The 24,045-nt window shown below is 47.8% G+C and overlaps 7 protein-coding genes across 7 annotated transcripts; 4 read left to right on the plus strand and 3 right to left on the minus strand.

Moving 5' to 3' along the window:
• Positions 1-359: 359 nt before the first annotated feature.
• On the plus strand, positions 360-7,120 carry PHATRDRAFT_46012 (predicted protein; the record flags this gene model as incomplete). The annotated part of the gene is made up of 1 exon (XM_002180115.1): positions 360-7,120. The coding sequence occupies one exon, from the start codon at positions 360-362 to the stop codon at positions 7,047-7,049; it is 6,690 nt and encodes a 2,229-aa protein (XP_002180151.1). The 3' UTR covers positions 7,050-7,120.
• A 1,172-nt stretch (positions 7,121-8,292) lies between these two features.
• PHATRDRAFT_46013 (predicted protein) lies at positions 8,293-10,527 on the plus strand (the record flags this gene model as incomplete). Its single annotated transcript, XM_002180116.1, has 1 exon — positions 8,293-10,527. The coding sequence occupies one exon, from the start codon at positions 8,293-8,295 to the stop codon at positions 10,525-10,527; it is 2,235 nt and encodes a 744-aa protein (XP_002180152.1).
• Positions 10,528-11,324: 797 nt separating this feature from the next.
• Positions 11,325-13,517, plus strand: PHATRDRAFT_46014 (predicted protein; the record flags this gene model as incomplete). Its single annotated transcript, XM_002180117.1, has 3 exons — positions 11,325-12,385; positions 12,462-12,746; positions 12,825-13,517. Exons 1-3 carry the CDS (start codon positions 11,597-11,599, stop codon positions 13,515-13,517), a joined length of 1,767 nt encoding a protein of 588 aa, XP_002180153.1. The 5' UTR covers positions 11,325-11,596.
• Positions 13,518-13,831: 314 nt separating this feature from the next.
• PHATRDRAFT_46015 (predicted protein) lies at positions 13,832-15,239 on the minus strand. Its single transcript, XM_002180319.1, has one exon. It carries the CDS (start codon positions 15,142-15,144, stop codon positions 14,074-14,076), a length of 1,071 nt encoding a protein of 356 aa, XP_002180355.1. The 5' UTR covers positions 15,145-15,239; the 3' UTR covers positions 13,832-14,073.
• A 246-nt stretch (positions 15,240-15,485) lies between these two features.
• On the minus strand, positions 15,486-17,312 carry PHATRDRAFT_46016 (predicted protein). Its single transcript, XM_002180320.1, has 2 exons — positions 16,737-17,312; positions 15,486-16,664 (listed from the first exon to the last, which is right to left on the minus strand). Exons 1-2 carry the CDS (start codon positions 17,201-17,203, stop codon positions 15,656-15,658), a joined length of 1,476 nt encoding a protein of 491 aa, XP_002180356.1. The 5' UTR covers positions 17,204-17,312; the 3' UTR covers positions 15,486-15,655.
• A 979-nt stretch (positions 17,313-18,291) lies between these two features.
• PHATRDRAFT_46017 (predicted protein) lies at positions 18,292-21,497 on the minus strand (the record flags this gene model as incomplete). Its single annotated transcript, XM_002180321.1, has 3 exons — positions 18,292-18,798; positions 18,857-20,571; positions 20,661-21,497. The coding sequence occupies 3 exons, from the start codon at positions 21,495-21,497 to the stop codon at positions 18,741-18,743; spliced, it is 2,610 nt and encodes an 869-aa protein (XP_002180357.1). The 3' UTR covers positions 18,292-18,740.
• Positions 21,498-22,032: 535 nt separating this feature from the next.
• Positions 22,033-23,802, plus strand: PHATRDRAFT_46018 (predicted protein; the record flags this gene model as incomplete). Its single annotated transcript, XM_002180118.1, has 2 exons — positions 22,033-23,705; positions 23,741-23,802. Exons 1-2 carry the CDS (start codon positions 22,097-22,099, stop codon positions 23,800-23,802), a joined length of 1,671 nt encoding a protein of 556 aa, XP_002180154.1. The 5' UTR covers positions 22,033-22,096.
• Between the last annotated feature and the right edge of the window lie 243 nt (positions 23,803-24,045).

A 24,045-nucleotide genomic window follows, 5' to 3' on the forward strand; every position in this document is an offset into this window, starting at 1 on the left:
CAAGACTGCTTTCCATAGGTCGACGAGACCCCGCCCTACCAGTTTCACCACGACGAGTGAACAGCCTCCGTCCGTACGTCTGTCTCTACTAGCATGAGGTAGATCTGTCGTTTGGCAGTCGGTCCTCCTCGAAGTCGACAACCACGAAACTCTCATCTTGGGTAAGAAAACGCCAAACGCTAAAACCTAGAAAAAGAGCTGCCGCCCTCCTCTACAAATCGTCGATCCTCACAATCCACACCGATCCTCGGCACTACCGCCAGAACATCTCGTCACGATTTGTTTCTGTCTCGCCGTGAACTTCTTTGTTCGGTTTGCCTTCTTTCTGCACCTGCTCTTTCCTTCGCTTTCATTTCGTCATGTCGTCACTACAGACCCAACTGGCAGCCCTGAACGGATCCTCCGGGAAAAACCCCGGGCTTGTCTACGCTACTAGCAAACGACACGAAGATGCAGTTGGACGAGGGGCGAACTACAGTGTCCAACATGGACATCACGTTACCAATCGGGTCGCCTACAAACCCTCCATCATTCAAGCATCCGCTAAGGAAGCCTCTGATATTCCCTTACACGTCTTGGAAGAAAACTGCAAGGCTGCCGTGGAGAATCTGGCCGACACAGTCGATCCCCGCATGATGGATCTGTTGCCGAGTATATGTGGCCGTCAGAATGCGTCGCCGAAGATTATCCAAGATGCGTTGCTGCGTGTGGGTAGTTTATTGGGAGAGTTCAACGCCATCGAATCGTGCTTGCACGTTTTGGAATACCTCATTCGTCGCTACGATGTCCACACCAAGCACATGGAAGACTTCCTCTGGGTACTCTTACCGCACGCCGATCACTGGACGGCCGTCTTCCACCGTGCCCTGCAGCTCTGCGATTTGGCATCCAATCAGTCCTATATTTGGCTGCGTCCGTACGCCAATCCAAAAGTATTGGCGGTCGTCCCGCGGGCTTTAATTGCACAGCATGTCGTGAAACATCCCGATCTCATTCGAACCGTTGGTCGTTTGGCCAAGCAACAGGCGGCTTTGGCGGCAACGTCAATAACGCAAGAAAGTTTGATATCGGCTCGACGGGGAATATCCCACATTCTTTCCTTTACTGTGGCCGTACTGGTAGAAGGACTGGCCTGGCAAACAGCGGCCGATCGTCTACCGGCCCAACAGGAAGCTTCGCTGCGCGCAATGTTGCCCTTTTGTTTGGCGGCTTGCGAGAGTCAAACCGGGTGCTTGGAATGGACGGCATGGGGACACGTTCTTGCATCCGTCCTGGCCGAAACTATGGACCTGGCTCCCGTTTCCGTGGAAGCGATTTCAAAGTCGATCTTATCCGCGCCGGAAACTTTTCAACAGCAAGCCGATGCCCTGACTACCCTCTTGGCGGTCCTCCTTCCGCTCCAGCAACAGCAAATGGAAAATTCGGACTCATATTTGCCGCTCTTGACCAACAAACTGCTAGGTTGTGACCTCCCACGTTCTTGCTTGAGGACATTGAGAAAATGGCCGCAGCTGCCAACTGTTTTGGGACATTTACACGAAGACTGTAGAACTATTGTGGCACCACTGATTGCAACCTTGTTTGTCCTGGGCTTAGAGGAAAACAATGTGCAATGGCTGGTTCGTATATTGGAAGAAAAAAGTTTGCGATCGCTTTGGAAGAATCCTCGGACCGACATTGTCGCGTCTACGGCAGCCTTTTGTTTGGAACAACATATCAAAAGTCACAGGGACAGGCGTGCATCCATGAGTCAGTCGCTGCTGGAAAATTTACACAGGCTCGATACGCTTGCTTGCGAACGTGGCATAGCGCATGCAATACAGTCCATACCTCAGCAAAAAAGTCAAGAAACGCGAGAATTAGTCCGAGATTTACTGAAAGGAATTGTTTCGATAGATGAGAGCGACAACGAGAACTCAAACGTAAATTTGTCTACGGAGCATGACCGACTACTCCCGCCCCGCGTAGCATTGGAACACGCTGATGCTTCTATTCGCTTGCTAGCGGTACAGCGGCTGATCCCTCTCCTGGACCAGCGAGACCAAGACAACGACGGAGAATCAATTTGGGAGAGTTTGGTACGTCGATGGAGCGTTGATGAACACCCGGAGGTTGCAGAGGAAGCCGGAAAAGCGGTCACGAGTGTATTCAAGAACCGAATGCTCGACGAATTCGCGACAGACTTGACTGAGATCGCAAAGTTAACTTTATCAGGTTTACATCACTGGATTGATTCGAACAGGGAGCAGGTTGAATGCTTACGACAAGGGTTCGTTGTCTCAGCTTATATTGCGCGGAATATGGCCGAATCAACCATTGACTCGCCGTCAAAGGAATGGCAACTAATCATGGAGACGCTGGCCGCCTATTCGAACAGCACGAACAAGACACTGGCAACTGTAGCGTCGAAGGCCTTGCTTTTTGTGTTGGGCGATTCTCAATCCTTTATAAAAAATGATGCCGAGATACACGTGGCGCAGATGAAGCTCGCCGAAAGTCGAATATTTGTTCAAGGTTTGCATACGTTCCAAGACGAGCCTGAACTGGACAATTCCATCACACGTCGATTACGGCGTCTGTCTCTGTGGGTACTCGTAGAATCCTATTCACGCCGACTAGCCGATAGCAAAGTATCGTCGACGCTCGTCCATGACGCACTTCAAGTTTGTAGTACGATTCTGAATGCAAAGGAGCAAGGCGACATGACCGACAAGAAGGTCGAAATTTTGAAGGACTGCTATGTATCTGCAGTGCATGTATCGTCCAAAACGATATGTACAGTACATGCCATGATTCTGTCTCTAGCGGCAGTAAATTCGGACGCTTTGTACACTGGAATCGGTCTACCAACGATTACCTCCCTTGTACAAAACGTCACAAACTCTGAAGGAGAGGCTGTGCTATCCTCCATCATTTTGATGGAAAGTGCGTTGCAGCTTCAGGATCCATTGTCTTGTTGTCGCTTGGTGGAGTTGACATGTGATATTTTGTCATCCGGGAACGAACAGTGCTGGCTCATTGTAGTTGGTGCACTGGCGCTTTTGGATAGTCCTCATAAAAGGATCAGAAAGGCAAGTATTGGATTGCTGTCGACCATCGCCACTCAGCTCAGTACTCTCGACACGCCACCGACATGGAATCAGGTTAGATGCTTTTGCAGGTTTATTGCCGAGTCCCACTCTTCCGCTGTCATGGGTGGAGTTTCCTTTTTGCCTTCCATGTTTAAAGCATCCATGGCTGCGGAAAAACAGGCGTCTTCGCTACAGAAAGCATTGTTGAGGCTTTGCGTCTTTGCTACCGTTGGATACAGCGGCGACGGAAACTTGACTTCCCCGAAAGCTATGCAGAAAAGTTGGATGTACCATACCAAATTACCCGGGGGGTGTGCCGCTGCGTCGACCGTTCTCAATGCGATGGAAAAGGCTGGAGAAACAGTCTTTCCCCTGTGTACAAGGTGGGAGATTGCTGGCTTGCCCTTATTCAAACAATTACAGACTGCAAAGGTCGTAGGTGTTATCCCTTTGTCGGTTGTGTCGCTTGCTGAATGCATTGTCAAGATGATGAAAGGAATGGTAGTGACGGATACTACAAGCATCATCATTTCCTCAGGTCCTCATCAAGGTGGAGGACGCTCGCGCTCATACTCGGTTGGAAAAAGCGATGTGGAATTTGTCGAGCAATATCCAAAAGCAATGCAAACGGAATTGGTGGCGGTTCTGTCAGACGTGGAACCATCGGACATGGGCCGTCTGCTTTCAGCTCTTGTCGTAGAAGACGTTCTTTCGAGTATATCCTGGGGCGAAGAAATTTTTAAAAGATTTTCGAAAGGCGAACGTAAAAAGTTGGCAAAAGCTATTCTTTTTTATTCACAGAGCGAGCACTCTCAGTTGTCTCACAGTCAATTTGTTGCCCTCCCGTTTGACGGAGAAGATTTGTTGTCGCTTTTGTCGGATCTAAAGATCACTCCGGGCGACATGAGTTCCCTTGTTCTTTTGGCAGACTTTGTAAGAGTAAACTGTGCGAGGCTAAATTCGGCACAGTCGGCGGGACAATTGATATCTCTTTTCTTCGGCTTACTTAAATTACTGGTGTTGGAGACTGAAGTCAACATGACGGGTTCGGCAGTTGCGGCGCAATCTTTGCTAAGCACCTTATCCCAGCTATGGACGGGCATTCGAGCAGACCAATTGGACCTCGATGCCAATACTGTGATTGGTTGGGCCACTACACTTCTGCAATTGCTGGATGAGCTAAATACGGAGAATACTTCATCGCCTTCTCGTTTTGTTTCATCGACGAGGGCAAGATCCGCGGCTCTTTTCACTTTAACAACGATGTGTAACTCCTTTCCGAAAGAATGCGTAGTTGTTGTCTTCCAAACTATCACCAAGGCTGCCTCTGCTGCCGGGAGTGGAGCTATAGAAATTTCAACGGGAGGAGACATTTTCGCTGCTACACTTCCCGTTTTTTGGAAGTTTGCCAATCATGCGGATTTGTCGCTTGTCGACATCCTGTCAGGTTTTGTGAGGGAGACACAAAGGATGGACGTAAAAAAAGTGAAAAGTTGCCTTTTCGGTGAATTTGCGAAAGCTCTTCTTGTGGGCAACCATGTGCGAAGAGATTTCCAACAGTCTTGCCCTGGTTCACTGGTGGCCTCCTTTCTGGCAGCCGAAGTTTTTACATCCAGAAACTTGGCTCGGTCACCTGATTTTGCCGTTGAGGTCATTGAGCAGGTTCCGATTGAGGCTCAGATTTGGTCCGTCTTGCTTCTACTAAAATATGCTAAGTCGACTCTTCTCCTTTGTATGGGGTCGGATGCGACCGATGATGACTCTCCAGGCATTCCAAATAACAGCCACATTGCTAAGATCGCATTGGTTGGTCCAAAGACAAGACAAAATACAGGTGTCAAGCCTGATGAATACACTAAAAACTCTGCCAAACTTGTTTCGTTGGTAGGGGTGATACTTCGAACAGTGAACGATGTATTGCTGCTCGAAAGCACCAGCAAATTTGTAAGGCAATGCCGTGACAAAAGCTCGAGCCTTTGTCTTCGGCTTTGGCAGGAGTTACTTATAATGCACTCTGTTGCCCAAAGTGCAGCTGCCGATGAAAAATTGAAGGGATTGATGAATACGATGGAAAATCTTGTTTTGACTGTCAACGAAAGCCGAGAATATTTACAGCTGCTCCTTCCAGCTCACATATTTTTGGCCTCAGTGACGGCACTATTGAAGGAAGGGGACAGCATTGATATTCGAACGAAAGCACTTCGTTTGGTAGCAGAACGCGTACCAGATGTCGATCCTTATGGAGAAGAAGTACCGCTCTTTATGGAAATGGTTCCGGATATTGTAGACGTACTCCGAAGCACCGACGGTAGCAATGGATCAGAGGAATCATCGAAGATTCTTCTACTTCGGCAATCGGCACTCGTTGCAGTAGAGCATATAGCAAGATGTTTTTCTGTTGGCGGTGGTATCACGGCTAGCAATACGCAGCATTTTCTGTCCGCACTTGGACGAGCGACGGATTTGCTCCAGTTTCCTTGTCAAGTGCTTGCACAGCCGAATGCATCATTGTCTCATATAGACAACGCCGCCCGTCAGATTATTTCAAGCGTGGCATTATCATCGGCTACGTTAGTCCGAACAACCGGACCGCTATGTATTTCTACTCTTCCAAAGCTCATCAAACGACTGATGTCAGCATTGACCAGCGCCAATTCTTATGTGCTGCTAAATGGGAATACTTCTGATGACAATGAAACGTTTGCCCAGGCGAAGGTCATGCAAGCATCCATTCTCCGAGCACTATCTGCTATTGCCTTTAGTGTTCCGCAATTTTTGCCCTCGTACCTTCATCTCGTTTTGAACGAATCCAATATTTTGTCCCCATCGCTACGTCAGGATCGGGACAGCGTGATGAAATCTACAATTGAACGATTGGACCAGCTTTTGTCGGCGCGTATTCCTCCTCGTTTAATGATCCCGGCTATTGTTAAAGCTACGGGCCAATGCAAGAACGCAACAACCGTCGCGGTCTTGCTGAAGATGCTAAAGATTTCGGTTGAGCAATGCACAGGAGCTGAGGCTGTAGCTCAGCGGAATGCGGTTCTTAAGGTTGTTACACAAGCATACGAGAATCAATCATCCTTAGAATCTGGGGCTTTGCTGGTCCATACTGCAAACGATGCTCTGATGACGTTTATCCTTAAGCTTTCGGAAGTGCACCTCCGTCGATTGTATCTCTCGCTGCGCGATTGGCGAGGCGTAGTTGACAAGTTGGCACCAGAATCTTCTTCTGCCCACCGCTTTGCGTTCTGGACGCTCTCCGCCGCCTTGGCTAAGAGGCTACGATCTATATTTTTGCCTTGTTTGAGTGTTTCTATTGGTGACGCCGTGTCGGAGTTGGAGTTGGCTGCCTCTAGCCTTTGCCAAAGCGGCAATGCCGTCAAGAAACGCAAACTCAACGACGAGCGAACGGAGTCATCGTATGATTCAGTGTCGATGCAAGTGGTACAGCCCGTTCTTCTTTGCTTGGAGCACGCACTTCGAGCTGATGGTCTAGATGGCGGCAGTTGGATTCGAGCCGATGAGAATCAACGCTATCACGCCCTTTTGGAGCCAATGGGGAAGCTGCTGCAGGCCAGAATTCCCGGTAACTTTTTGAAAGAGAACGACCACCTGTCCAGTCCCTTCGCGCGTGTCATCGTGGGAGAGTACTCAGACTTGGGCAATGTAGTCAGCTGTCTATCGGCCTTAGCCAACGCGGCTGGTAACGAACAGCTATGGAAACCATTGAACTACTACGTTCTGGAAGCCTGCGGAAACGAATCCCGAGGGGAAGTTCGCAAAGCAGGCCTGACGTGCCTTGTATCCCTGATGAAGTCTTTGGGCGAAGAGTATATGGTTTTACTTCCTGAGTGCCTACCTATTCTTTCGGAGCTTCTGGAAGATACGGACGAAGAGATTGCAGGACTGGCAAAGGAATGCGTAACTTTGGCAGAGGATTTGCTTGGAACAAGTTTGGAAGACAGTTTACGCTAACGTCTTTTGCTGAGTTTATGCGCACAATAGGAAAAAAATATGAGTAAAATATATAGTCGACATTATTTTTGCGGCCGGCTTTAGTGTTATAGATATAACACAACATAAGACCAGGAATGGGCATTTCCAAGGTCGCCAGCTGTTGACTAATTCATTCTTGCCGACGCATTTGCTATATTTTCGGGTTAATTCCCAGGGTCAACTCGTAAACGGTATGCGATTCTGGTGCGTCGCATCCATCCGAGAGTACCCGTAGGACAGCTACAGAGTGGTATAGGGGGAAAGATTTTTGTGTTTGACTTTAACCGCAATTGGAGGCACTTAGAGAAGGGCACCGCTTCGCGAGTAACCACGTAGACGGGACGGGATAATTTTGCGGCAGGCATTAATCCAATTCCGGAGAGTCGTCGTTGAAGTGCTTCGATAGCATCGCGGCCTGTTTTTGGCACTGCGCGTCTCCCCGTTTCCGTGAATTAATTGTAATCGTGGAATTCGTTCACAGGGGACTTGCCGTCCGATCTACCTCCCACTTCTACCGGAAATGTCTTTTCGCCTTTTAATCTTGGGAGAAAGTGTCGCGAGGAACAGATGAATCTTGTTAGGTTACGTATATATTTTGACAGACATCTTTTCCTTGATAAGTATAAGTATGTTATACAACGATGCACCCGCCATCCTTTTTATAAGCCTTTCCCAAAAGAGTATCAAACCCGTGATACCCGTTAAATCACTATCTTGGAGTCGATTTAGATGCCCATAGAGCTCCCTTGTTGCCAAAGATAAAACTATTCACGGACCTCTGGACGAATTACGAAGTGCCCGTTAATTGGAAGGATATATTGCCCCCGAAGTTAGAGTGGAGGGAGTGACAATAACCCACGACGCACGACAAAAGCGATGTATCGGTCAATCACAAAGCAAGAGTAGAAAATGAAAAGTCACAAGACACCCTCCCCGCGCCGTGAGCCTCCTATCTAGTTGGTGGTTTGAAGCAGTCCTCCGTCACGAGCGAGCAATTTTCTCCCTACTCACTCCATATGTATGTGTACATGTGAATGAACGAAAAGCTCTACTTAGCACCAATAGCGAGCGAGGGTTTACCACCACAAGCACCACCATCGCAACTAACACCGCACATGTGTATGTGTGTGTACCCGAACCTGCCAAAGCGCCATTCGTCTGGAACAGCCCGTCCACTTGCACCGCCTTTCGTCGGCAAGAGGAACACACACCCGAACGATCCATGAATCGATCGCCTGAGGATTCGTTCGACCAGGCGACTGCCGATCGCGATGCAGAACGATTGAGAATCGATGCACTGGAGCGGACCATGAGCTTTTCTTCTCTGTTGGCGGTATTTGAACATCCTCTATCGGCGAATTTAAAAGCCGAAACTGGAGAATCAACTAGTGGCGTTGGTGGAGGTATTGTAGTCACCGGAGTGAGCGGCACAACTTCTCTCCTTGCCAAGAAACTGGCCAGGAAAACAGAACTGGAAATTGTCAAGGAATCACCAACGAAACCAATACCTCCCATAGAAGTCGACTTCTACCGCAACCCGACAATCCTCTCGAGACTCATTCTCAATCAAAAGTACGAAGCGGCGATTAGGCGGCTACATAAAAATCCGGAAGAAGCGCACGTATGGGTGTGTGCCAAGCGTAAGCCCTCCAAAGGGGACATACCTAATTCCCAAATCCCCTTTTCCTTGCGGCAACTTCCCGTACATATTGCCATTTGCAACTTGCAGCGGTGTAGAGGTCAAGCATGTCGAGACATTTTGAATCTACTAATAACGAACCTGGTGGTTGTCAATCCAGACTCCTGTCGGTTCGTAGATCATCTCGGCAAACTTCCGTTACACCTTGCGATTGCCGACGGAGCCACTCCTGAAACCATCTCCGTTATGCTCATGGCGCATCCGGCTTCTACCGAGTCTCGGGACAAACAGGGACGTACCATGATCGCGTTAAATCAGAACCGTAGCTTGGACGATGGTCGAGACCAAGTACACCAGGTGTTGAGTTTGGGCGTGGACTTCTGGAATGAAGCGCACCAAGAAGCCGTCTTACGACTCAAGCACGCGGCGCCGTCCCTGCCCAGCAAAGACGATAAGTCTGTCGACTCCGTATCAGTCATGGCGTCGAGCAAAGCTGAAGAAGAGACATTACTCAGTAGTGTGGAGCAGAACAGAGACCCCGAGCCGTTGCCTCTATTACGACAGGAAGGAGTGGAAGCCATTGCATGGGAACAATTGGAGGAGCGAGCTATCGCGCTGGAGGAAATCTTGGCCGAAGTGAACGAGCGCAATTATGCGTTGAATATAAGACTCGACGCGGTAGCCAAAAGCAAAAAGGAACTGCTAGACAAACTGGACGAAGTGCACGGCGACGAATTAGTCAGCGATATTTCGCAACTCGAAAAACAAAACTTGGAACTGCAGGCCAAGGTGATCAAAATGGAGCGACTCATTCGTAGCTCCGTGATAAGACAGGATCTCGGTGGCGATGGACGCAAGCGACGAAGGCAGCACGAACCAAATCGATCGTTCCATCCACTGTTAGACGGTGCACAAAAAGGCGACCTAGCCAGCGACGACCTTGCTTTGCAGAATAGAAGGCTTCGTCAGGCTTACGAAGATTTGAACGCCATGTATGACAAGCAACAAGAGCGATTGGACCGCTTGGAAGTGATCATTGAGACTCTCACATCCGAAGCTGATGAAGACTATGATGATTACTCCTACCATCCATCGAGTAATTCCGTCTGGTCAGACCTCTCTGCTCCCAGCGAACGAATATTGCTTGAGCGTCAAGCCATGAGGAATGTCGTGCAATCGCATCCTGCTTTCGACATCACCTGGGTACCGCCACAGATTCTCGTTGCCGAATCAGACGATCTCAGCGTTATTTTTCAAGAAGCCGCCATTCAAGAATCTCTTCTCTTGGCCCGTCGAGATAATCGCAACAGACCGCAAGCCTGGGCTCCAAAGTTTTCTACGACAAACATGACCGCAGCAACAAAATCCTTTCGTTCAAACCGCGACTCTATTGACCAGAAACAAATGAAGGATTTGGAAATACCCGTCTTGCACGATTCGCCACATTCATCGATGAGTGACTCCAAAAGATCTGACAACGCCCGACTGAAACGCGCTGGATTCGATACCAAGATATCCCGCAGTCGGGGTAGAAGTCCTCGCCGCGCTCAGGAATTGGCGGTTGGCGAGGAAGCGTTCGCAAACGCTTCCGTGGCGCAAGATTCAATAGGCTATGATTCTTCCATATACGGCTCGTCGATGCACTTGTCTATGCATGAATCCATCTATAGTGAAGCTGGGGACATGAACGAGTTAGAAATTCCGGCTTTGAATACGTCCACGTCCAATTCTGTGTACGAACCGATCGATCGAATCAATTTGAGTCGCATAGGATTATTCGAGGACGACGATTCCGAAATTGTGGAAGTTTCCCCATAGAGTTACAACAAAAGTTTCATAACAAAGATATAGAAACACCAATCCAGGCTCGGTCTCCAATAAACGGCGGAGTAACGTAGCAGAACAATTTTCTTTTTGAATGATACACTCCCATCCTGTGACGACTGTTGTGAAGCGAGAATCGAGCACAAAATATGTTTTCCAGAGAAAGCAGTCCACATACCTTTGACTGTCAAATTCAATGCTATTTGAAACCATGCCTCATCTGGCTCACAGTCAATTTATGTATTTCTTTACGTCAAGTTGTAGTTGTGATGCCTAAGGGTAGGCGTGGAGATCTGTACTGGTAGTCTAACGCTGCGTCATTTGTCGGAGGGAATCCTCCGCCTCTAGCTTCTTTCCTTATTCTTCATCCGCCTACCAATCGACCAATTTTGATGGAAAGTACGGTATTTTCTTAAGATTAAATGTGAAGGCTGCCTATCGGTAGCAACAGTCAACCCGCTTTCAAAAATCGACATGGTCGGAGTCGGCATGAGTGCAATTCGGGATAGTCGAACACTGACACAGAAGATTTGAATTCCCAGAAGAGACGTATTTAAGGAGCTTCGAGAAGCAGCGACCGTTACGAAAAAGAGAATTGGGCGATTCAAATTGTGAAAATAAATTTAGAATCCGCTTGCTAAGTGCAAATTGAATATGCCCTTTCCTGCGTATAAAGTAGCTTCCACAAAGACGGAATTATGCCCTCCGTCTAGGTGTCCTCGTGGCCCTTTAGCTCTCCTTGCTCCAAACCAGTGGAGGAGTCGCGCATTTTTCGATGAACCACAACAGATCTCTGTGCACTTTTGGAATTTTGTTGTTACGTTGAGTTTGCTGGTAGACGTACGCTTTGTCCTCTTTGTAGTTTACCGAAATGGGAGTGTGGTCAGAACCTATAAAAACCTGATCTAGAGTCCCCCAAGTTTTGGAGTAGATATTTGCAGAACTTGGAAACCGCACACCAAAGGTTGAGGATCAGATTCTGTGCGTGGCAGTTTTCGTGGGATCGGTCGCATCAAACCCTTATCATTTTCTGTCCTCGTTAAAGGCACGCTGACAGAGACACATGGCCGACTCTGTTTCGCGATCTCGTGTAAAGGACTCGGACGATATCGAAAAGTCCGTTCGACGGTCATCCCGTATTCGCCGACCCCAACGAATACCCATCCACCGACTTTTTGAAGACGATGATTTGTCCGTGGAATCCGACTCTGCTTTGAGCCAGGCGGGAATACACTCGTCAAGACAAAAGTATAATCGAAAGCGAAAGGCTGGTGAAGGCTTGACGCACGAAAAATCAGAAGCGAACAGTAGTAAAAGAAGACCCAAGGTGTCTGACGTCCACGGCGCACGGGGGCCAGAAGTCAGAGTGCACAAGAGGCTAATTCCTGTAGAAGACGAACCCGCTTTAATTGAGACGATTAAAAGGGAGCATGCTGATCTTTTAAGAAGCGATGAAGCGCTGGAAGTGGATAGGGCGAAGAAAATTAAGCTGCAGATGGTTCTGGTCAACAACGAATGGGAACAACGATTCCTTGAGTTTCTCGTTTTCCAACGTGTCTACGGCCATTCTCTCGTGCCTAAAAACTTTATGCCAAATAAGCAATTGGGACGATGGTGCGCCAAAGTTCGTTGTTGGTATAGTAAGAATGATTCGAGATTGACCCCCTCAAGGCAACGGCGACTTAATGCAGCGGGTTTTATCTGGAAAGCCAAGAAAGATCCACAATTTTGGAAGATACAAAATCAATGCGAGCAAGCTATGGATAAGTGGGAAGACTTTTTTGATCGACTTCTTGTTTACAAAGCTCAAAAGGGCGACTGTTTGGTACCAAAAGAGTATCCTGAGGACATGGTACGTTTACGCTATAATGTCAACCACTTTGAAAAATCCAGAAAGGCGTTGCTGATAAGACCTCTGAATGCTGCAGACCCTGGCTCGATGGGTTGCTAAAACTCGAAAGCACTACAAAGCCAAAAAAGAAGGTCGCTATCACACTTTGGACGACGATAAAGAAATGAGACTGGTGGAAGCGGGTTTTGTTTTCAACTCGAAAACTCAGGAGCGTTTGCGATTTACTGTGCTCAAGCGTTTTGAAGGACGTTGGGAGGAGTATTTCAGCAAGCTTGAGAAATACAAAGAGCGCTTCGGCCATTGTGTCGTTCCTCGGCGGTGGAAAGAGGACCAGTCGTTGGCCTCTTGGGTTATGCGGCAGGTAGGTCCATCATCGATCCCACTACGTCCTCATGAGTAGCCAGCCAGCCATCTCATCAGATTTTGTTGTTTCTCAAAGCGATGCCACTGGAAGCGCCTTCAACAAGGGCTTCATAGCTACTTGACTGAAGAGCGATTAGCAAAGCTTGAGGAGATTGGATTCGCATTTGTGGTTGCTAGGAAAGGAATGCCGCTACATACTGGCCCTGACCAGGAAGGCAGCGAAGACGAAGACGAAAGCAATGAGAATGACTCGGATGATGACACGGAAAGCCTTCGTTCGGACGAAGTCCAACCAAAGATCTCCCGAAGACATAGAGAGAACGCTGGAATGGGCCTTGAAGGTGAAACACAGAGATCGAAAAGGTCAGCCCTCCGAGAATCTGTCTCTTGTGTTCCTGCGGCATCCGTGTCAGTATATGTCACAGCGGAAGTAGCTTCGGGAGAAGATCTTACGGTTAGCGACCCACATCAAAACAAGGAATCGAAGCCTGAATCGCTGGACCCCCCTTTTTCATCTCATTGTACTGCATCAAATCCCACCGTTCACTATGATGGAGAGGTGAAAAGCACAAGGAGCTCTTCACAAGGTAAAAATTTATTGAGCGCTTTCCGGAGTTCTTTGGCAGTCAAGAAATCAGAGGAGCCTCCTGTCATCAAAGGCCAATGGCGCTGCGAATCATGCGGAAAGGACGAATTTAGCGCGTTTGCTGAGTTTGCAGCTCACGAGCACTCTTGCTTGGCGCTACCAGAATTTGCCACTGTTCCCTGAGCTGATTCGTTCAACAAACGTTTTTCTGTCCTGATTGGTCCTGGCAATTACACCGTCAGAGTGTCTTCAACAGAAATATATTCAATTAGAACAGAAATATCAGTATGCAAACCTGCTTTTAAGGATAATTAAATGTGTGGTAAGGTATCGGAAACGAAAAAAATTGGCGTAATCTAAATATCGTGGTGTAGGGTGACAACGGGACGGCGCGAAATAGACGGTGATTCTGAATAATATGAGTGCACATCCTTTGTGCTCAGCAATACTGCCAACAAAGGTCTTCGCCTTCCAAAATGTCAGTAATATTTCCATTCCGAGTCAGGAAATCAGCCACTTTGGTGTCCCTTTGCGGCAATCCTTTATAAACATTTCTTTGCTGACAGCTCATAGTGGCTATCGCCTGCTTGGTACCATGGATTCATCACTGGCTCTGTCAAAGAACAATGGCCATAAGTTCTCGAAATCTAAGGTCTGGCGCACTAATAGAACGCTTCAGTTGAAGGTAGCCTTGAGCTCCCAAGAAAAGACCGTAACAGTGATGTATAAAATCCATAGATTAACTACCGTCAGCCCATTGTCTTGGACTCACACGAACCGTCATGGATCCTTCTTTCATGCCGTAGCCTACTATTGTCTTGCAGCTCATTCGCCAGTTGGCTCGCTTCACCAATATTTGTGCTTCTTGCTGTGCTCGTGGATTGCAAAGGTTTCCCCCTTGTACAATCTTAACAGCGCAAGTGGCGCATGTCCCTTCTGCTCCGCAGTCGCCGATACCACCGCTATCAAATCGCCGCGACAAAGCATCGTTTAATTTGACGCCCTTAACAAGCATGCTCCTCCGTAAATTCTCCCCGGCAAAGAGTTCGAGCTTGACATCAGGTTCGTTCATTTCCGGTGGATACTGTAACGTTAAATTGATTTTTGGTTTGCGACGCAGGCGCTTCAGAGTAAGAACGAAGGTTTCACCTTCCGATGATACCGGGGGCAAGGAGACTATTGCGCTGACAGTCGCATCGTATCCAAGGCACTCAGTAGTAACCGCACTTTCTTCGACCGTCTCTGTCAAATCCATCCCGGCAGTGATGTCTACCGGAGCTGATGTTGACGAGCTTTTCCGTACGGCTACCTTGGTAATACAATCGCCAGGTAGGATATCACTATTTTCTGCACTCCCTCCTTCTACGAGACCTTCAACAATCGTAATGCCGAGCGAGTCTTCGCGGCCACCCGCCAGCTCCATGAGTTGGATACCCAGACCCATGTCCTGGAGTCTCGGGAATTCAACTTGGACTACATCCACCAAATGTTCGCGTGAGTTTTTGGCTCCGAGATATATGCCTTCCTCCTGCATTGGAGTTGCTGGTACCATGTTGGCAGTCCATTCTTCCAATACTGTTTCGAAAGGTAGGTTGTAGATGTTCATGTCTACTTGCACCGGACCTGCACCCGAAAATTTGCTCACCGAAGAATCCTCATCAATTATGGAATCGCTCATGGCATGCAACACTGATATAGGCGATCTAGCGGAACTAATAGCGATCGATTGAGAGCCGAGAAACACGCGATTATGGAAAGCTCCAGCAGTTATAGCGTAGCAGAGAAACACCAGCAACACAGACATCCTCATGGCGCTTTAACAAGCACAGATTTTGCAATCGAAGAAGAAATGATCGATCTCTTTGGTTTATGAATAACAAGAAATGGAAACAATTTTAACTTCGATCGGTGGGCAGTAAACGATTGGTTTTAAACAAATCCTGGACCAGGTAAGGATGACAGAGTCAGTCCTGCAGTTCGCGTCGAGGTGGACATCTGATGAGGTGGGAGGAATCTGTGACACATTTGTTTCTGACTAACGGTATGATGGGGAAAACACGCGCGAGACGCGCGAGGCTGACTATGAACTTTTTATTCTATGCTACGCTGATCCTTGCAAATGAAACACCTAACTATCAATTAGTAGTTTTTACAAGCAAGTACGTCTCTCTAGCGCTACAGATTGCTTTGAGATGGCCACTGAGCTCACACTTTGCCCCCAAATTGGGCAAGATGCTTCAAGATACGCCTCATCCGCAACAACGGAAAACATCCTCATACTGCTCTGAGACCTCGTGAAGAAGAGTGAATTGCAATCGAGGTCAGGCGTCTTTCACCTCCGACGTTTCAATCTTTCGTGGAATGGTCCCGCTTTTAGGTAAGAATTTGACCATTTCTTCGTCCTTTGTTTTGGAATTAGGCTGCGGGGTGGTCGACTGCTTTAGGTTCTCCCACTCGATCCGCAGCAAGTTCCACATGGCACGTCTAAATACTTCCAAAAACTGGGTGCACATCGCGAAAGAATCACCGCTGGGAAAGATGGTATGATAAAACCGAAGTAACCAACTGAAACGCAAAATGGTATCGGCCGTCAGAATTAAGACGGACATTGCGACACCAAATCGAAGTCGGGGCCGTAAAATAGCGTGTCCACACGATTTTGGGCGGTTTTGATCCATCGGATAGATACCGCCAACACAAGCTGCTCCAGGGTTTTTGAAAAAACCCCAGTCCATTACAATGTCCCAATATAAAGCGTAGGTCGAATTAATAATGACCAGCCCAATCAAATACGGCTCCAATTCTAGTGCTCGTTTGGCTGAGACAGTCTTCTGGTAGGCCGACAAACACAGCGGGAAAACTGATGTAGAGTACTTCAGCGCGTTCCAAAGGTGAGCTGCACGGTGCGCATCGTTCCGCAACCGGCCGACAGTGTACATGACAAGGCATTGGCGGGCACGAATTAAAAAAGGAATGGCAGCAAAGACACTGGGGATGACAATGTGGTGAATGTCTTTGGGGACGGGGTACGGATAGTGGGAAGCCATATGCATAAGCATTCCCCAATCAAAAAGGACTTTGGAAAGACTACACATGGCGTCAGCGAAAAATACGTCCACGAAAGGTATTGGCCTGGGACATGTGTTCTGTTCCAAGCTTACACACGAACAACGCGGATTGACGAGCTCAAACGCTCGTTGGAGCACCAAGACCGTCGCTTTGCGCAACCAACGTGTGCTTGGTAAAGGAAAGACTATTGCGATGGTAACAGTGGCGTAAAACGCAAAGACGGCACCTATAGACCCGCCACCCCACATATCAATCCAGCAACTGGAATTGAAATAGCGAGCACCTTGAGTTAACTTTTGAAGGATGATATCATGAAATGGCAGGGACACTTACTAGTACGTCGAATGCAGCAATATTAACAGGCAGAGGGAAAGCCCGACGAGACGACCCCAAGTAACAGCATTCCCATCGACGATCAAAGTGACTTCGACAGCTGAATCATCATCTGCGACCTCGTCCGATTGAGATTCGTCGGAAGAGTATGCGTCGTCTCCAAGCCTCCTTTGCCGTACGAGCAATTCCTCTTGGGACGAAGGAGGAAGTTGATGAGGCCTATGTGCAAAACCTTGTGTTGGTATTGCCGACGATGATAAGATCGTCGGCGTTCCACCGTTTCCATCGATGAGCCAGAGATCATGTTTAAGCACCTTAACGTAGTCGATTCCAAAAATTCGAAAGAAAAAGACGTTCATGCCCCACAGGCCAATGGAGGCAATAAGTACAGTCGGCGATCTCATCATGGCGTGAGCTGGGCCTTTGCCCGCCCCAAAAATCTCTCCAACTTCTTGCGTAGATGACATACCCCTCCAATGTTAGAGTCACTAGGTCAGAGAGAAGAACACAACTTGTAATGGGACGAAAATATGAGCCAAGCTTTCGAGTATGCGCTACACAGTTCCCATACGGCTGATTTCGAGCGTAATAAGTCTAAATCGCTTGTCCATGGTGGTTTCAAACGAAAAGACTCGCAGTCAGGGCCACGTACACATTACTGAAATAATTTTCTCGCGCGTTCTTACCATATTTCTGTGACACCGGACGGACGTAAAAAGCCAATCGCTGAAGAACAAGCGTTTGTCGTGCTCTAGCACAACCTACTCGAATCTGCTACAGAACTAATAACAACAAAAACTGTAAGGGAATCAGCGTAGCTACGGCAAAGAGATGTTGGTATCCGAGTTGCGCAAACGATTTCGAAACTCACAGTCAGTGTCAGAAGGGATGATATAAAGGCACATCCTTGGCCGATAGGAACCTCCACGCAAAACATAGAGACACACTATGCTCCGTGGAAAAGGCAAACCTAAACTGTCGCAGCGACAAATGTGAGAAGGCAGGGCGCCTTCATTGCAACCAAATTTTATGGGCTCCTCCACAACGTCAACATCAGAATAGTTTTTTGAAACGCACCCAAAATGGTCTTTGTCTCTCAATTTGCTTTCCCTATAGAATACGAAAATGGGACCAAAGTATCCGAATTGTGTTTGATCTAAACCTGCAGAGAGACACCCAGCGAATTTCCGGTTGCGACTACGGCATCTAAAATGTCTTTCAGAAGATTCTTTTGTCGGTTGCCAACGGATCCAGAAAGGCCACCCACAATAGTCTCTCCTCTACACAAACCCGCCAGTTTCTGTAGCGCCATCATACATTCACCATAGACCCCAATCCTGTAGCTTCGGACTCTGGACAATGCATTTAGCATTCGAAAGGTGACGCGTCGGGCAATATGTGTCGAGTCTAGACTCGTACCTTGCACTACCAGCGTACTGACCGGGACTCCAACTGGTCCCAGCACGAGAAAGAAAGAACCAATCAATTGGGACAGGGCAGCATACACTATTGCTTTCGATTCGTCAGGATAGCGATGACCATGCGCCATTGCAATACGTAAAACAGAGTCCGCTACTAATATGCGCTCCACAGCGGAAAAGGAACTCCGATCAGATACAAGACTGAGCATCGAAGAGCATCTTTCCATACACTCCGGAATGTAGGTGACGATCCAGTCGAGAGACCGTTCCTCAAGCCCTTGTTTCAACATTAGCGCTAATAGATCAGGTCGCTCACAGATGAGTCGTCGAATGAGAGCTATGGTCATACTGCAGTACTCTGTGGATCTCTGATCAAGATTCACATTTAGAGGACGTCCTGAAGTAATAGCTCCAATCAGACTGCGTATGAGAATAATATTCCGAGCGATTAGAATTTCGTTCACAACATCGCCTGTAGGCGCCGTTTGCCTGACAATCGCAGCATGCGTCTCGAAAAGAGTCGCTAGCATGGATAAAACGACGCGGCGTATCCCGGTGCGATCCCAGAGCCTCGCAGTGCATTTCAGCAAAAGCAACGGATCCCGAGAGAGGCTTGTGTAGCTGATGGTAACAGTAGGAGACTTTGGACGAGTAAGAAGAGCACTGGCGACAAGTGGAAAAAGTTCAGCATCGCAGTACCTTCGTCTTGCTAACGCAAACGCTTTCTGTATTTGATGTCCGCTTGGGTCTGAAGACGGTTGAATGATATATGCTCTCAACGCACGAGCCAGAGCGCTGCTACTTTGAGTCGGAATATCACGATCGAGCTCTACGAAGCGTTTCGAGCCGGCTTGCACTATCCAAGCAACAGTCTGGTGACGAATTTCAGAGTAGCGGACATCGAGCATGTCCAGCAACTGAAGGCGCACCGATCTACACGACATATCGGTTGCAGTTGTCTCACACAATATATACAATTCCTTCAACGGAAGTGCACGATGGTCGAACTGAAATGCCGCAGCTGGTTCCCTCTCAGAAAAGATAAGAGAATACAAAACCTGTGACAAAAATGCAGCCTCTGTCGCCCCCAGTGATTCCATTGCCTTAACAAAATCAACGCGAGAAGCGAGCCGCTCGAGTGATAACTGGAAAACCAAAGGAATCTTGGATCGTTCATTGCTCAGTAAGAGCATACTTGCATATTGGATCAGACTTGACGCGGAACAGTCTCTTGCGACCACGTACTCTTCTCTTGTTTCACTTAAAACAGCCGTCAAAGCACTCCGAGCCTGTCGCAACTGAAACTCCAATGGCACGCCTTCGTTTCGCATGCACGATATTGCTAGCAAAGAACTCTCCATCTTCGGGGCGAGGGCGGTGTCGACAAGACTATCAAGCTCGAGATTCGCCGAGGCCCATTCACATGCTACATGTACACAATCCAGAAAGTTTGAACCGAAGAATGTCCTCGGAACAGAAGTCTTGCCACTGAAAAGCATATCCTCGATAACCTGCTGTAGTTCGAGCGCATTGGGAAATTTCAAGTTGATCACTACGCGAGGAGCATATCGCCGTGCTTTGCTGGATGAAAGCGCTTCATTGAGCAAAGCAAGGAGACATTTCCCGATATTAAGCTTCTCATCATGCGTAGATTCGCTTCTACCGGCTACATGGCAAAACGTCAAAAGAATGGCACATACTTCCATAGCGAAGATCCGATCAAGGACATTGTTGGCTCCAGAATGGCTGCTTGGAATTTTTGCGTGACTCACAAAGGCTACACAATCCAGGAGATCCTTACAGCCAGGGAAGGCCATACCCCCATTCTGTGAAGCCGTTCCCAGCGTCCATATCTCTGTTCTAGCCAAAAACAGTGAATATGCCGACAAAACGATGAGCGTCTGTCCTGATCGATGCAATGATTCCGGCACTTTCGCAATTTCTTCGCACAAAACCGTCAACGTCCTAGATGAGAGTTCCAAATCCTCTCGTAAAGTGCAGATTAGAGATTGCTTTGTCTCAAGGCTGGATCCGTCATGAGAAATGTGAGTACGAGCACTGTGCCCCGTAAGATCAGCATTGCGCAGCGTTGGAAGAAGTGACAAATTTTCAAGAAGAAATAGAGAAGCGCGCAAGCGGTCAAACTTCAGAAGCAATTCCAGCTGCATATCCGGCATCGCACGCTGGAATCGTAGAGTCGCCAAAACCTTGGCGGAATCTCGACTCGAAAGGCTTGCAAGATTTCGGATTGCACTCCTAATTGTGTTTCGAATAGCAACATGTTGGGAAGTAGCCTCTTGTCGATAAACATCGAGACAGCCACGCAGTAACAGAGGAGCCACAGAAGGACAGTTTGCAGCCATGCATAAGATAATTTCGGCTGACTGAGGAACAGCCGCTCGACAAAGAGCACCCTAAAAAAAGTTTGAAGTTTTACTGACAGTGAGCGACTCGATCAATTTTAAATCTGGACATCACGAAAGAATGAGGTGAGAACGCTTACCGCAACGTGCTCATATTTGATACCTGGAGAGTAATACAATAACGACGCCAGTGCTGATCCTAAATCACCACCCATCGAAGAATGCTTCTCGTTACGCGCTTCCGATAAAATCGAGTCGTCGACAGGTAGAGGTAAGCCATGCTCCCCAGAGCTGACCTGATCCTTTGACTTCAAATGCCGAACGACCAGTTTGACCAGTTCTGATAACGTCCGCGTCACAGTTGCTTCCTGAGAATCTTCCACGACTTCAGCTGAAGCCGGGTCAAGGCCGCGGTCTAATCTTCTACGTTTTGTGCTACCCGGCTTATCATCCCGGTCATCTTCGTCTACTTGTCGATCAAGATCGCCAGCAAGCTCATCGTCTTCGTTTGCATTCTTCACGTCTCGTCCGTCTTCGTCCGATTTATACCGCTGTCGATGTTCCTTTCCAACAGAAGTACTGGCTAAAAGCCCCAACTCTTCCATACTAGAGGAAACCGGACCCAACCTGGAGATGTGACGGCAAATACTAGGAGCAAGGTGACAAGATACCACTTCTACGTCTTCAGCCGAAGAGTACAACGCCGCTCGATCTTCCAAACGGCTGACAGCTGTCTCTAGCAAGTCGTCGATATCGCTATCGTTAACAGTTTCTGACGATCTTTGTGTGTTGCAGAATGTTGGGACGGCCGAAAGCGGTCTGCTAGAGGACAAGACCCGTAGTAACATCGGAAGACGACGAGCTTCATCGCTGCTGGGAGTTTTTTTTTCGAGGAGCACCCCCGTCCCGAAATCGCCAATTGACAGTGCGTCATGAAGTGACGCTTTGTCAACTCTATCGTCCGAAACAAGATTCATGATGGGCACGACAATGGAAACGTACACGGGAGCAGTGCATTTGGAAATTTGTCGCTCACGGTATCGTTTCCATTCCTTGTCCCTTTGAGAGGATTGTTTGACTTTACCGTGATTTTAGAAAAACCCTACGACAAGCATATCGGGGTTCTGTAGCCCTTTATCTTGGGGTTTATGCTTATAAGTCTTTCTTTTACGTCTTTTCATCGTATCTACAATCCTTTGGTCCCACAGACACGTTTTAGCCCGTTATCGTTGCAGTTTTCTAATTTCACTGTGACATGAGTTTCTTCTCTGACTGTGAGTAGAGGGAACTAACTATTTTCGAAATATTTGAATAATGAAATGCAATCATTCAAATATTTTAAAAGTACGATGATTTGGGGGTTTTCATCGTTAACTGTAAATGTAAACGTCCGTTCAGTCGGCATGTTAGACTGCCTTGTTTTGTTAACAATCGCCAATAACGCGGTCGTCGTTCATCGGACGTCCACACCACGAAAAGCAGCAACCACTATTCTGCAGACTGTGAAGATTGCTTATCGGCCGGGGGGAACCAATTGCGCTTCAATTCGGAGATTGCCAGAACCGATAGGTCCGCTATGAAAAATTCTTGTCAAGCACCAACAACTTCCTCATGCTCGTTACAGCAAGTAAACGAGCAACACCAGCAGCATCCTCCAAACCATACCTTGGAGAAGACGTTTGACCTGTTGGCTCAATCAGCTATCGAGAGCAGCCACGTACAGGAGCATCCATCGATGGAGTCGAGCAATTTTACACAGAACGGTGGCGATTCTGACCAAACGTTACATACTTTTCCAATAGCCATAGTTCCAGATGCAAGCGGTGGATCACCGTTGAAAGCTAGCGCAAGTGCAAATGCCTCGACCCCTTCACTCACCGAAGAAGCAAACTGTTCGTCAGTCTTTTCTTTCGTAGCTACATCTGGCACAATAATATCAGATTTCAATCGACGTTCAAGAGTCCCTGGTGGAGCTGCTGCGAAACTGATGTTTGTCGGCCCGCAAGGAACGTTTTCGCAAGGCGATGATGAAGAGACACCGCTCATAATGTCACCGCCGTCAAAGGAAAGCATAGCGATAAATGAAACCAAAAAGAACGATCAAATTCTTCACACCATCATGGAACAGACCAAGGCAGAATTTATAACCGGTAGCCCCTTCAATAGACGATACAAACATACGCCAACTACAGAAGCGTCAAGCAATGCAAATGACAATGTCCTCACGAATGCCGAAGTGGTCTCTGAAAGTTTTTCCAAGCTATCCCACCTGGAGCATATATCTATTGCAGCATCCTCTCTGCCTACCTATGAGCATCCGTTCGCAATAGAAAAACCACTTGGGAGCATGGAGACGCCGAATAAGACGTTATACGATTTGCTCGCCACGATATGCTCGCCACCTGATGGGGCGGATCCTGACATCGGATACACAGTTCGCCGAAAAAATAGTTGCGGTGCTCTTCAGGTCCTTACAGCTGATCCGAGGAAGCGGATCCACTTATGTAGGACACTTGGTGTTCTAACGGCTCTCACTTCTGTCCTAATGGATTCTCGGGAATGCGGTCTTGGCGACAATCTTGACAACCGGCACCATAATGAACTTAAATCAGCCTGCAATCGTGCTGTCTCCTGTTTACTGAATCTCTCAAAGCCCAAGGACAATCGTATATGCATTTTTCGTTCACCTTTTCTTGTCCAAGCCTTGATCGCTGTCATTGCTGAAGATAAAGGAGTTGCTCGCTGCGGATGCTGTGCTGTACTGGCATTCGTGACTAAATCTGTCGAGAATCGAATACAACTGACCAGATTCCCAGACATGTTGCCTGCACTCGTCCAAGCGCTCATACCTGAACTACCCCAGTTTAAGAATTCTAATCCTATGAAGCCATTCGAGGGCGTGTTTCCTTTGTCATCTGATGAAGCGGCAGAGTGGAAAAAGAGCATGGAATCCATTGTCTCAACCCCGCTATCTTCATCTCCTTCCCTGATATCTTCTCATCACGCATCGCAAAACGATAGCACTGATCTGACGCACTGTGACATGGTGAGTCAAACCTCTGCTAGATTGAAACACTACAGCAATGTCACCAATCCAGTAGTCCAAGCAACGAGGCAGCACGTTTTCGCTACCTTGAGCAATCTTGTCAAGCAGAAAGAGAATGTGTTGCATCTGACTTGCAATAGTATGTTTGTTGACGCGCTGGTCAACATTTCAAAGTATCAGGGCTGTCCTTTCCACTCCGTGGCCATCCGTCTGCTGGCCAATTTAACTCGACATAAATCAAATTCAGAGATACTTGTCTTCAAGCACCCTTCAGTTGTTGCAGCTTTTGTTGGAGCAATGAACTCCGAGTCTGTTAATTGTTGGCGATTCGCTTGCTTCGCATTGCAGAATTTGGCACAAGAGAAATGCTTTCGCATTAAGCTAGCAGCTACAGAGAGACTAATTGTCTCACTCTGCAATTGTGCTTGTAACTCTTCTGACGAAAAGACACGGCTGGCAGCTATTTTAACCTTGAAGTC

Source organism: Phaeodactylum tricornutum, chromosome 8 (assembly GCF_000150955.2).
Source record: "Phaeodactylum tricornutum CCAP 1055/1 chromosome 8, whole genome shotgun sequence".
Taxonomy (NCBI): Eukaryota; Bacillariophyta; class Bacillariophyceae; order Surirellales; family Neidiaceae; genus Phaeodactylum; species Phaeodactylum tricornutum.